A 14,700-nucleotide genomic window follows, 5' to 3' on the forward strand; every position below is an offset into this window, starting at 1 on the left:
AGAATTAAGAATGTTTTGCCTGGAAAATAGAAGGAGACAATAAAATCTAACTAGGAATTCTAGCACTTAGGGCAAATTTCTTTGAGGTTTGAATCACAGCATAGGAAAGCAGCAGGAGAGATGGTCTGATTGCTGGTGAAAAGATTTCCTTGTTTTCTAACCCTTCAACTTCCTGTGACCTGTATCTGTGTTCCTACACCCTTAACATCTCCCAAGTCATTTTTTTTTCCTCTTCTAAATCTGGCAGAGATGTAGGCTTGCAGAACAAATGGGAAGAGAAAGGGAAGAGAACAAGCATTTATTTATATATTGCATACTATGTGCCAGTGAAGGGCTTCCTTCAAATTTATTCCTTACAACACTCCTGCTAGGTAAGTGCTATTATTACCCTCATTTCATAGTTTAAAAAAACTGAAGAAGACAGAATTTAAGTGACTTGCCCAAGATCACACAACTAGTAAATATATAAAGCCACATTTGAATTCAGAGAGCTGAGAAGTTTGGGACAATGATCATTATAACACTACAGAGAGAAAGTATCTTTCTCCCAAAAAATATTGGTATCTAGAGAGAGGTCTTTCAAATATTTTCATTATTTATAAAAAGATCTTCATCCAGAATGTTGGATTCAGTTCTAAGCAGTGAATAATGTAGAAAGTAGGGGATGACAACTAGGATGGCCAAGTCAAGGTCATATTAGGTTTCTTTCAAAGAAACTAGAAAAGAATGACTTAGTGCAAGAGAGGGAAGGGCAGTGGAAAGGGGTGGAAATAAGTGTTTTAAAATAATTGTCTTAGCAGCAGACTGTATGTATGACTTTCTTTAACTCCTTTCCCTTTCACAAACAGGTCATCTGCTCATATTTTAAATTGACTTATTTTTTTATGATGTCCTAATGTTCTTTGAGCATTAGAGGGCTTTGCATGTAGCAGGTATTTAGTAAATTTCTATTGAATCAAATTACATGATGTCACACTTTCTGAAACTCCAAAAGTCTGACTATCATTTTTAACTAGTTGAGTTCTCCCCAACAATTTGCTGAAAAAATGCACCAGATTAAGTCTAAATTGGGAAATTTAAGAAAAAAATCAAGTCATTTTTCTATCCCAGGCCTACATAGGGAGATGTGGGGATATGGGGGTCCAGCCAGGAAAAGCTGTGGGGTTTTCTAGTGCAGAAACTGTTAAGTAGACTGAGGCTGAATACCAGGGCAATAGATTCACACCAAAAAGTCTGATTTTGAGCAGGAAATAGGAACAGAGGCCAACTAGCACTACACTAAATCTAAAGCACATTGATACTGAGCTTAATCTCTCTGTCACCTCCCTTTTCTACTTTTAACATAAAAAGAAAAAAGTATAAGAGAATAGAATGAATCAAAACGTACAATTAATGACTAACTATAAACATTAATTAGATAAACTTGCCTATAAAATGGAAGATTAGAAAGCAAAATCCCACAATATGTGGTTTATAACTAACATACTTGAAATGTAAAGATTCATATACTTAAAAAAATAGGCTGGAACAAATTCTATTATGATTCAGCTGAAATGAAAAAGAAAAAGGTAGCAATTCTGATTTCAGACAAGAGAACAGTAAAAATGGGCATAATTAAAAGAAAATATGGAACTTTATTTTTCTGAAAGGAGTAATGAATAATATATATCAATTCTAAAAACAAATTATATCAACTAAACATAAAAATGAAAAATTAAATGAATGATAAAGAAAATTAGTAAAATTATGATGGACTTTATGCTTTTCAGATTTAGATAAATTAAACCAAAAAGCTTAATAAATAAATGCAGAGAAGCTAAAGGATTAAAATATGTTTTAAAATGCAATAAAAATTATATTCAATACAAGACTACTAAAATAATTAAAAGTTTTTTAGATAAAATAATATAATACTTATTAATGAGTGAGTGAAAAAATCATAAAAATAACTAACAATTTCTTTAAAGATAATAACAATTAGATGATATATGAAAATTGCTGGGCATAGCCAAAACTGTTCTAAAGGGCTATTTTATATCTCTACATATTTTCATCTATGAAGGAGAAACAGAGATCAGCATATGGGGTTTGTAATTTTAAAAAACTCTAGAAACCAAACCCTATAATTAAACTACAAAATGGAAATCCTGAAAATCTAAGAAGAGATTAACAAAAATAAAACAAAAAAACTCTCCATTGAATAAATACAACTAGAAGCTACTTTTCTGAAAAATCAATATGAATTCAATTTTTAAGAAGGAAGAAATCAAATGGTCAATATCAAAAATGAAAAAGAAATTCATAATTAGTGCAAAGAAATAAATTATTAAAAATGACTTTGCTCAAATACAATGCCATTAAAACAGGTAATCTACATTAAATGAATGTTTGTAAAAATATAAAATGTGCAGAGCAAAAGATCAAAAAATAGAAGACACAATACCCTATCTCAGAAAAAAAAATTGAACAAAAAAAGCTTCCAATGGAAAATAGTAGCAATAACAACAATAATAACTACACAGTCCAGAACCAATTGGATTTATAAGTGAATTCTAAGTTGATTCTATCAATTACAATACTACAGAAGTTTGATTGAAAAAAAATAGGAAAACAAATCTTGCCAAATTCTATGATACAAATATAGTCTTGATATCTAAATTAGGGTGAATAAAAACAGAGAAACAATAGATTAATATCTCTTTGTGGAAGGCTCGGCTACGTGGTGCAGTAAGATAATACTCTGGACTATCAGTAAAAAAGATTTTAATTCAAATCTAGCCTTAGACATTTACTACCTGTGTAATTCTGGAAAAGTCACTTAAAGTCTGGCTGCCTCAGTTTTCCCAAGTGTAAAATGAGGAGAATAATAAAACTTGCCTCATAAAGTTGTAAAAATCAAATGAAATAATATTTATAAGGTTTCACAGTACATGGCATATGTTATTGTTTAATCATTTTTTGGTCATTTCTGATGCTTTGTGACTCCATTTGGAGTTTCCTTGACAAAAATACCAGAGTGCTTTGCCATTTCCTTCCCCAGCTCATTTCATAAATGAGGAAAATGAGCCAAGAGGAGTAAGTAACTTGTCCAGATCATATGGCTGGTAAATGTTTGAGGCCACACTTGAACTCATCAAGTTGAGTCTTTTTGACTCCATACTATTCACCTAGCTATCTGTACTTAGCATATAGAAGGTGTTTAATAAATGGTCATTTCCTTCTCTACTGAAGATCAATGCATAAAGTAAGTGTTTAATAAATGCCTGTTCCCTTCTGTATTGAAGACCAATAAAAATTTTTTAAATAAAATATTAGCAAGGAAATTGTTAGCTAGAAAGCTATTAGCAAGCCACATATTACAAGCTTTATACACTATGACTAAGTTGAATTTGTATCAGGAATGCAGAGCTGGTTCAATATTGAGAGAATTATAAACATATTGATCATAGTAATATTAAGAACAACAAAGATCATATGATTATAATAATGAATGTAGAAAAAGTTGTCTGACAAGATGCAAAATCAATTTCTTTTTAAAATATTAAAAATATAAAAAAAACAGCTTTCCTTAATAATTATTTTTGAATATCAAATTATAATTTAACATATAATAATTATATCATTATGATTACATCATAATGATATCAATTATAATGATTGTAACAATTATTATAATATTAATAGTATGAAATTAATAAACTAGAGGTCTTTTCAATATAAACAGAGATGAAGCAAGGATGTCCATTAGCACTATTATTATTTGATAAAGTATTAAAAATGCTAACTACATTGATAAGACAAGAAAAAGAAAATGAGAACTTTAGAAAGTTGATTAAAAATAATTAAAAACAATAACTTTAGAAAAATTGATATAAAATAAACCCACATGAGTGATCAGTGTTTCTGCATATTACTAACAAAATCCAGCAAGAAGAGAGAAATTCCATTTAAAATAACTATACATAATTAAAAAAAAATTTGTGATCTACTTGCCAAGATAACATACAGGAATTATATGAATATAGCTTTATTTAGACAACTATAGATCAACATAATTGAATATGAATTGCTTATGGGTAGATTGAGTCAAAATCATAAAAATAGAATTTTTCTAGAGAAATAATAAAAAGTGGGGGGAAAGGGAAGATCTAGTAGTACATCTTAAAATAGCCTATAAAACAGCAATTGTGAAAAATGGAGTTGATTATTAGGATAAATTCATTATACAATATGAAACAAATGAGCACAGTAGCAAGAAATTGATAAAGCAAAGATGCCAGTTATTGGTGCTTATTATTCAACAAAAACTATAGGGAAAATTTTAAAGTATGCTAGCAGAAACTAGGTATATATTAGCAATTTACACCATATACCAAGATAAGCTCTATATGCATATGTAAATTAAACTTATAAGGAGATATCACAAGTAAGAGAGGCAAGGAAGAAATCACTTATCAGGGATCAAAGAACAATTAATAGCACCAATTTTGATACATAAAATTGAAAAGTTTCTATACAAATAAAACCAATGCTGCTACTAAAAGAAAAAAAACAGATAATTGGGGAAAAAATTCTTTGTTGCAAGTTTCCAAGTGATCATTTCCAATATATATGAGTAATTGAGTCAAATTTATAAGAATAAAATCCTTTCTTCATTTTATGAATGATATGAACATGATAAATGAGAAATGATTCTCCAAATAATAAAAGGATATGAATGGCATTTTTCTGAGGAAGAAACCCAAGCTATCAATTGTTATGTAAAAACTGTCTAAATCACTAATAATTAGGAAAATGTGAATTAAAACAAGTCTAAAGTTTTACTTCTTAATCTATCAGATTGACAAAATTGATAAAAAAACAAAAAAAGAAAATGTTAAATGCTAGAAACGCTGTGGGAAAACACTTTTGATACAGCTGTGAACTTGACCAGTCATTTTGGAAAAGCATTTGGGGACCAAAACATTATTAAATTGGTGCACATACCCTTTGGCACAGCTATAACATGATCAGCACTGTACTCCAAAGAGCTCAAAGAAAGAGGAAAAAGATTCATATATATATATATTTGGAGCAGCTTTTGTTGTGGTGGCAAAGAGAAACTGAGGGAGGTGCCATCAATTGGAGAAGGCTGAATAATTTATCAGAAAAACCTGAGAAGACTCTTATGAATTGATGCAAAGGGAAATTAATAGACCCAAGAAAAAAATTATTACAATAACATTATAAAGGCAAACACCTTTGAAAGGTGTGGGAACTCTGATTGATGCAACTCACAATATTCCAGAAAACTCATGATGAAAAGTACTACTTATCACTTGAAAGAGAAGTGAAGGAATCAGAAGGCAAATTGAGGCATACAATTTTTGGTTATAGCCAATGTGAGAACTTGTTTTTCTTTCTTTTAAATCTTTTTATTTCCTTATCTTTTTCCACAGAGGATGAGTTGGTAAAAGTTTGTTGATTTTTTTTTAAAATTGATTAAAACATTAAGATAACCCCAAGGTTTTTCATACAGATTATATTTTATTAAATTATTTACACAATTTTTTGTTCATGGTCAAATTGTACAACCACAAGTTATCTCTTGACTTTTAATCACTTTACATGTGTATGAAAAGGCACAAATATAGTATTCTCATCTTTATTTCCTAGCAAAACAAGTAACAAAAACTTCTGAGCTGCAAAATAAATCAATGAAACATAATTCCAAAAATTGTGCATTGTAAGAAAGCTTGATAGAAATTGCAGTTGATTTGCCAGTTTAAATACAGCTTTCAATTCTAGTTGACTTTAAAAGAAATGACTATATATATCAAATTTTAATAGTTGATGATAGCTTGTTGGAGCATTCAGGAGTATAGCTCAGCTTTGATTAGTTTACTTTGAAAGACTAGATGATTTAAAATACTGTATTTTTTTCTCTTTCCAGGATTTATAGTGCTGAATGCTTTTATCAGTTAGGTTATCAGAATATAATATGGTGTAATATTCCCATTGCAATTCTTTCCAAGAATGCCAACCCACACAACAGAGAAAGCTCATTGGATCCAGATAGTATTGTCTCTTTCAGTTCTGTGGGGTTCCACTGTCAGTTCCCCAAATGTAGAAAAAAATTGCTCCATTTCTTTCTGCAATATATCATTTCTTTTCTCTGCATCTTCTTTTGCTCTCTCAGCATTTCTCATTTTGATCTCTGCCATTGTGAACTTTTTCCTCTCTTGATCCAATTCCTCATGGAGTGTCATCATTTCCATTTCCAAGGTCAAATTCCGTTGCTCTAAACTGCAAAGGGTTTGTAAAAGCATAAAATGTACTTAGTAAAAACAGACAAGAGATCAAAGATCTTGAAGAAATAATACCAAGGCTTAATCTTCCTCTCCCTTCTTTTTTCAAAAGAAAAAATCCAGGACATTTAAGTGTCTTGTTTCAGTTGACACTGACTTGTTTTCGGTTGACAGTTCTAGAACTGTGAACCCAAATCATTTGAATTCCAGTGCTTCCAACCTAGAACTTTGTCTTATCTTTCTTACTATGAGATAAAAATCAGACTTATCTGAAGAACAAATTTTCTTAACAGAAAGCTATGGTTTTGCTTTATTTCTTTATGTTTTACAAGGTTTTTGTCATTATTATCAATTTGTTATTAAAGCTCTGTAGAGCAGAGCACTTATTTGAAGATGGAATGACATTATAGACAGATCAACATCATGTAGTCAGCTATTTACAAGTCAGAAGATGATACTGGAATCATTTTTAGCTGGATCAGGAGGCTTCCCAGGAAGCTGAAATTTATTTTTTTTCTTTAGGAAATGAAAAAGATAAAGTGTGAGTAGATATATTTGCTAAATTTCAAAGGAAAAATAGTAGGGATGCTATTTGATATTGGCGTTCTCAAATTCATTGTCAGTAAGTTATTCCTGAACCTTTTAGTTTATCACCTAGTTCCATATTGCCAATTGTTAATTTACTATCATTAATAATTATTGATTTCTATAATTATTATTGATAATTGGCATTCTTAATGCCAACAAGTAGTCTTTTAATGCCGACAGAAGAGATATTCTTAATCATGTAGCCTAACCATTTCTGTAATAACATACAGGTTTCTTGACATGAGTAAATAAACAAATTGTAAATTAAAAACTCTAGCACTATTCCCAAATATACTACAGTCATAAATTCAGTCCTCTGTGGATCTCTTCACCTTTTATGACTCTATATGCTTGTGTTCTTACTCAAACTTTGGCAAGTCTTCTCTACTTTCTGTAAACAAAAAGATTAGTATTGTTATACACAAGAACACCTATCATTCATGATGACAAAAGGTAAAATTTCTTTATTTTCCCCACCCCATAATCCCATGTTGCCTAAAGCCAGTAAGAGAAGTAAAAAATAAATATAATAAGGGGCTTCAGGCTTCTTTCCCATTTTGCAAATATGGAAAATGAATTCTGGTAAATTAATACTTTATTCAAGCTCTCACAGCTACTTATTAGAGCTGGAATCCAGGCTAAACCCTAATTTATTGCTTTTTCCATTACATTCAGAGATTCATATAATGGAACCAATTTGTTGAGTCATAGTTTCCTTTCCTATAAAATGATGATAAAAACATCTGAAATGCCTAGCTCACAGGGTTGTTATGAGGCTCAAATAATATATTATTAAACTTCGTTATTATTACTTTAACCAATAAAAATTAACATGATGCAAATAATAATCCTCAGTCTTCTTAGCCCGGGCCCAAATTTTTTGGAATGCAATTTTTTTCCCCAGTTCCATTTTCCCAACTAAAGCACTTCAGCTGCCCAAATGAGTGTTTCCATAAGGGAATTCCTTCCTGCTATTTCCTAGGAAATGTATATATTTTTCAGAATTGCAAGAAAAAAAATTAGTTGAGAAATAAGAAAAAAGTATAATCGTTAAAAGACTAAAAATCATTGTAAAGACTTGACTTGGGGCAGCTACTTGGTGCAGTCACTAGATCACCAGCCCTGAAGTCAGGAGGGCCAAATCTAGTCTCAGATACTTAGCACTTCCTAGCTGTGTGACCCAGGGCAAGTCACTTAATCCCAATTGCCTCAGCCAAAAAAAAAAAAAAAAAAAAAAAAAAAAAAAAAAAAAAAAAAAAAAAGGACTGGACTTGTTTCAAAGGAATATATGAACATCAATGAACATCAAGTCAAAAACAAGAGAAAGAAACTCTGATATACAAAGCTAAAGATTAAAGTTAACATTTCTGGAAATCAGGACAGAAGCACATAGAAGAAAAAAGTCAAGATCTAATCAGTTAGTCTTGCTTATTATAACTGTTGTAGTGTTTTAATTGTTTTCATGGTCCTGTCAGCTCCTAATGGTGAGTTATTTTTGCATATTGAATATTAATAAATTTATGTACGTAGTGCACTTTATGCAAATTGTATAAGTAGTATTAAAAAAGTAACAACTTTTGGAAAAAAATAAGTTTTTTAACTTGGCAATCTTGATATGTGATTCTATATGGTATTGTTCCCCTTTTTGGGAGATCTGAATGTTAAGTTATCTGAATATAACCTGGCGTTTGTTTATTTGTAAATGTTAATAAATTCAATATTTGTATTTTTTAAAACAATTTTAGATATCTATAATAATGCATATGAAGTGTTGGAAAATAACATTAAATGCATTAAGAAAGACAAAAGAAATCAGTCTATTGCCAGAAACCATTGCCGGCTCAATAGTCGGAGAGTTGAAATAGGGCTCATTGGTTCGTTGACCGAGTGTTGTAAATGATGGCAAATATTATTATTATGAAGGCGGTAGCCTGTGTGAGGAAGTATTTTGTGGCTCGTGGGTTATTGTCTATTCATTGCCACTATTATATTGGTTTATACTAATAGTAAACCATGATTTTTTTTTTCCCTGAGGCAATTGGAGTTAAGTGACTGGCCCAGGGTCACAGAGCTAGGAAGTGTTAAGTGTCTGATTTCAGATTTGAACTCAGGTCCTCCTGACTTCAGGCGCTCTATCCACTATATCACCCAGCTGTCCCCATGAGTTTTTTTAAAAAACAAAAATCCTCTTCAACTTTTAAGATAACCCTATTGCAGAAAAATGATTCACTGTTTATTCTATGATAACTCATTATTATTTAAAACATAAGATGTCATGAAAATATAGAATAACTAATAATTTCAGTAATTCCTGAGAAATCTCAGAAATTTTGGTTTTTGGTACTCAACTCCCAATAATTAACATTTGTCACGAATGCAAAAACACTAACCCTGATCCATCATAAATATGCTTAGTCCAATTAGGAAAGTCATCCTTTCTCTATGTTCCTTAGTTTGGCGATTTTCTCTTAGAAAGGCCAAATACTTTACATAATATATAGCAACTATGACAGTTTTAAGAAATTAGGATCCAGCATGTTTGGTTCAGATAATTTTATTATTGTTCCCAACTATTTCTACTGAGGATAATTAAATACTGGGGATCTCCTTGGCTGAATGAAACTATTTCAAAGATTGCATAACTGTTTCACACCACAATTTCTCTTTTTCTTTTCATTTCTCTCTACTACTTGCTCCCAGTTTTTTGGCATAAGTCCCTTCAACATTTGCCACTTCACCCTTCTCCCTGGAACCATTGCCTGTTTGATGTTTACCCACATCTGACACGTTACCTCTTTATCCTGGATTCATATTCTATTTTCTGTTTATTTATCTCCTCTTTAAGGCAAGAAACAAGGCTGTGCAGGGCATTAGGGTTGCTGGTTTCAGAGAGGTCCCCGCTGCTGGAAGCATGGCTCCTGTGATCTCCCACACTCCTCTTCTCGGTCTGATTTTCATAATTCCCAGAGTATGAGGGCTCGTCCAGGGAAGATCTCTCCAACACAGGATCTTCACAGTTTGCCCCTCCGAAGTCAGGATCCGGCCCGGAGGTGGAATTGTCAGAGAAGGATATTTCGCCCAAGGAGACAGACCAGGTGTCTTCGGAGTTCACGGTGGAGAACTGCTGCTGCACGTTGTCATAGGTGGAGAGTCTGTTGGGCTGGTCCAAGTCCCCCACTGGGTCTTTCTGCTTGCTGTCCCTCAGGGTCACCGGGCCGCCGCACGGCCAGCTTGTGCCGGGGCTGCGGACGGTGTTTGCGAGAGCGTCCGAGCTCAAAAGGCCCCCGCGGACCCCCCCGTTCTGCACGCTGCACGTCCCCATTTTGGTCCCTGCCCCTTTGAGGGAAGAAGTTCTCCGGGCCTGCAAGCAGCCATTGGAAGCGTACTGCGCTTTCTCGTTACTCTCGGCAGTGCTGCTGCTGAAGGAGCCGTTGGTGACTATGCCGCTGCCTTTGTTAAAGGCGGGATTTTTCTTAACCGTGAGAGCCGGACTCCGGGAGATGTCGTATCTCGGTGCACTATTCGATGGACTATTGGCCTTGGTCCCTGGCGGAGTGAGGAGGGACCCGTTGTCTGGGCTAACTCTCCGAGGGCACTCTAGCTTCTCCCAAGAGCGCCTGATGCTTGCTGTGTCCTTGGTCTGATTCTGTCGTTGGTCAATCACTGATTTCCTATGAATTTTATTGTTATTGTCACCCAGGACCTTTGGGTGCTTGGCCTGAAGCGAATCTTTGGGAAAAAGTTGCTTGTGTTTGGCAGTTATCACTGACAACAAATGTTGGACTGCAACAGTTCCTGGAAGAAAATACAAAGAAGTACCTATGAGTAAAAATAGTTTAAAAGGAATAATTAATTTTTCTTTTCTTGAGTTTTCCTATGTTTTATTCACTTGCTGTTAAAATTATGGAGCCCAGGGACTTAGTTGTTTTAAAAAAAAAAAAAAAAAGGAGAAAACAGTTATCCAGACTGGTTTGGGAGACATGTTCACTTTGATTTTTGAATGGGAGACACCATATCACCATTTCAAGAGGAAAACAAAAATAGCTTTTGTTAATTGGGGAATGGCTAAACAAACAGCAGTGCATGTGCAATAGAATATTATTGTGTGTAAGAAGTACAGAGAAGCATGGAACAATTTAATCCACTGACGCCAAGTAAAATAAGTGGAGCCAGGGAATGATATACACATTAAAACAAAATCAATGTAACTGGAAAGATCACAATATAAGATCACAGTATTAGGGGAAACTTTCCAACAATTAGAAATATCCACAACAGAAAGGGTGACAGCCATCTATCATCACTGGAAACCTTCAAGAGAAGACTGGATGACAAGTTGTTCAGGATTTTGTAGGAGTTTCTTTTAGGCAGCCAGTTGTTGCATGGGATAGAGAGCTGGATTTGGGATCAGGAGAGACTGATTCTAAAATCAGCCTTAGACATTTGCTCGCTGAGTGACCTTAGGCAATTCTCTTTATCACTGTCTGCCTCCATTTTTCTCATCTGTAAAATGGGGATAAGAAGAGCAACTACCACAAAAGGGATAGTGTAAGAATCAAATGAGATATTTGTGAAGCACTTTGCAAATCTTATAAAGCACTATATAAATGCCAGTTATTATTATTATTATTATTAAACTAAGATATATTCTGATATCCTTTTGAACTGTGAGATTGTAGTTCTATATAAAATATAGGGCACCAAATTTCTTAACTGTCTAACTCCCAAAGAGTAAATACTCCATGTAGCAAATCAGTCACAAATGGAATAACATTTGATTCCTTCACATTTTTCAGGATAAAACTCATCCAGAACACTGAAAAAATGTTTGTCCAAAACTGTTTCTTGTTTTAGAAATAGGTGGGATTATCCATTCTGGAGAGCAATTTGAAACTATCCCCTAAGGGCTATCTATCAAACTGTGCATATGCTTTGATCTAGCAGTGAATGTCTCTACTGGGCCTGTATGTCAAAGATCATAAAGGAGGGAAAGGGACCCACATGTACACAAATGTTTGCAGCAGCCTTTTTGTAGTGACTAGAAACTGGAAACTGAGTGGATGCCCATCAGTTGGAGAATGGCTGAATAAGTTATGATATATGAATATGACTATGAATATCATGGATGAATATTATTGTTCTATAAGAAAAGATCAGCAAGATCAGAAAAGCCTGAAGAGACTTAAGTAAACTGATGCTAAGTGAAATGAGTAGAACCAAAAGGACATTGTGTACAGTAACAAGATTGTATGATGATCAATTGCGATGGACATGGCTCTTTTCAACAGTGGGGTGATTCAGGACAATTCCAATAGATTTGTAATGGAAAGAGCCCTCCAAATCCAGAGAGAGGACTACGGAGTCTGAGTGTGGAACAGAACATAGTATTTTCAATTTTTTTTGTTGTTATTTGCTTGCTTCTTTTTTTTCCTCCTTTTTTTTTCCTTTTTGATCTGATTTTTCTTGTGCATCATGACAAATGTGGAAATATATTTAGAAGAATTGCACATGCTTAACCTATACTAGATTACTTGCTGTCTAGGGTGGGGGAAAGTAGGAAAGGAGGGAGAAAAATATGGATCATAAGGTTTTTCAAGGGTGAATGTTGAAAACTATCTTTGCATGTATTTTGAAAAATAAAAAGCTATTATAAAAAAAGAAATAGGTGGGATTTGTCTTACTCACCCTCCATAATAGTTCTAGGGTCTTCTACTTTGGGACGCAGAATACTAGAACCAAAGACAGTGACCAGGTTCTGCATGCTTGTTTTATTAACACTTGAGTAGGTCTGGACTTCATTCAAGAAGCTGTTTGATGTCAGAAAAGAAGTAGAATACAGAGAGATTGATGTTGTCAGTGGAAGATCATGGGATCATGAGCCAAATCCCTATTATCGCTGGCTATTTTCTATTTCCATGGAAATTCATTGACAGAGCACTAGGGGAAATATGATGAATGAGTTAACAGACTTTTTGGAGAATTAATTTACACAATAAAAAGAAAGAAAATGTGCCAGATTATTACTGGACTTGATGAAGTCACGTCAACGTGCCAATGAGCCAACTAGGCTTGGTAGTTTGGCACAGAATTACAAAGACCAGGGATTCATTAAAACCATACTTCTGACACATACTGACCCTATGGGAAAGTCACAACTTCTCTGTACCCCAGAAGACTCTTTAAGACTGGAAGCTACAAGATAATTCCAGCATGCAACAGCAGAAAGCCTTTTCTCTCCAAGAGTACCTACAAAACAAACATGAACCAACAAGCCTACCCCAATTCATCACATATGAAGTACAGGGATAAAACCTTTGCCATTTGTCCTTCTGATTGTAGATGTTCTTCCCTTAATTTCCAAATTGTCTTTAGTTATGCAAAAGCTCTAAACAATTATTTTGCTCTTGGTGATGTGTGAGAAAGGTACATTGAGGTGATATTATTTAATATAGATGTGATATATCCAGACATTTTGGATTTTAGAAAATGTATCCATTTTTATGTATTTGCTATTGTTTAGGGAAGCCTAATATACATATATATGTGTGTGTGCATTTTATATATATATGTAAAAGCAGAGGTTAAAAGTCAAGTTAAAATTATTTATGGGCAAATAGGTGGTACACTGGATAGAGCACAGGATTAGAGTCAATAAGATTTCTCTTTCTGAGTTCAAATCTGGCCTCAGACAGTTACTAGCTTTGTGACCCTGGGCAAATGACTTAACCCTGCTTGCCTCAGTTCATCATCTGTAAAATTAGATACTCCAGTATCTCTGCCAAGTAAACCCCAAATGGGATCTCAGAGTTGGAGATCCCTGAAATGACTCAAAAACAATTACATCTATTTAACAACAACAAAGTTGTTGGATAAAACTAGATTCTTCTGCTGGAAAGACAGCTTTTACTTTTCATAAAAGTCATAGCATCAATTGTATTTCACACAGATATTTTCATTAATCTGATATTTTTGTAATGAAAGGTGTATAGTTAAGATAATTATGATAGGAACCCAGGTTTTCCCAGACTCTTATTAGCATCTTCAAGATAGTCCCAACTTTCAATACATATCCTTATTCCTACTCTTGTTTTCCCCTCCTTTCCTGAGACTTTCCAAGTAATGGTATGAAATAAAAGAGGTTATATTTCCCCTCTAAAAATGTGCTCATGAAAAATCTTTGCTAACTCCTTTTCATGAGTAGCCCACCATGGGATTCTCTCTCCCCATGGAGTCTTCCTTTTAATGGTTCCTTTCTCCTAGTTAATTGTGATTTCCACTAGGGAATTTGTTTTTTCCCTCGTCAATTCATATAATAAATAGTAGTCCTTTGTAACCTGTAATGGATGTCTGACTTTATTTCTTCAAGTTGATTGAACCATAACTGAATCTCTATTATATTATTTTTATATAATATTCTTTTTACAATGTATTGCTCTCCTGAATCTATTTCTATTTTACCACTCCTGTTGTCTATTTTACCACTTCAAAATAACAAGTTCACACAGTATATCAATGACAAGGCTAACAAAGTAAATTAATGACTAGGCTAATGTTTATTACATTTTTAAAAAAAGTTTTTACCTGCATATGTATTTGAGAAGATTATAATTAATCACTGGCAAATTTTTCACCTGCTTCACTAGTTCCTTAACCCCCTGTATAAGAAAAAAAAAGACAAATTATTTTTTTTCAGAAAAATCTAATATATCAAAGTACATGAAGAATAAGTGTACTGTCTTTTTATTCCATTTTCAGAAGAATCTATATAGATTATATAGATTATGAGATGTGTATTAATTTTTCCTAGTTGGAAGTTTCAAAAGAT

At 33.4% G+C, this 14,700-nt stretch overlaps 1 protein-coding gene across 8 annotated transcripts in view; it reads right to left on the bottom strand.

The window, feature by feature from the left end:
• Positions 1-5,187: 5,187 nt before the first annotated feature.
• The window catches only part of ARHGAP24 (Rho GTPase activating protein 24), a 101,990-nt gene continuing 92,477 nt past the window's right edge, over positions 5,188-14,700 (bottom strand). For 7 of the 8 annotated variants that reach the window (XM_031941758.1, XM_031941759.1, XM_031941757.1 and 4 more), the window contains 4 exons: positions 14,457-14,530; positions 12,561-12,682; positions 9,668-10,670; positions 5,188-6,285 (listed from right to left, as the gene is read on the bottom strand). In XM_031941758.1, coding sequence (XP_031797618.1) covers positions 6,042-6,285; positions 9,668-10,670; positions 12,561-12,682; positions 14,457-14,530 — 1,443 coding nt within the window. In that variant the 3' untranslated portion in view covers positions 5,188-6,041. The remainder of the gene's footprint in view (positions 6,286-9,667; positions 10,671-12,560; positions 12,683-14,456; positions 14,531-14,700) is intronic. The other variant, XM_003772974.4, reaches the window with a different exon arrangement.

The sequence above is a fragment of the Sarcophilus harrisii genome, chromosome 6 (assembly GCF_902635505.1).
Source record: "Sarcophilus harrisii chromosome 6, mSarHar1.11, whole genome shotgun sequence".
Taxonomy (NCBI): Eukaryota; Metazoa; Chordata; class Mammalia; order Dasyuromorphia; family Dasyuridae; genus Sarcophilus; species Sarcophilus harrisii.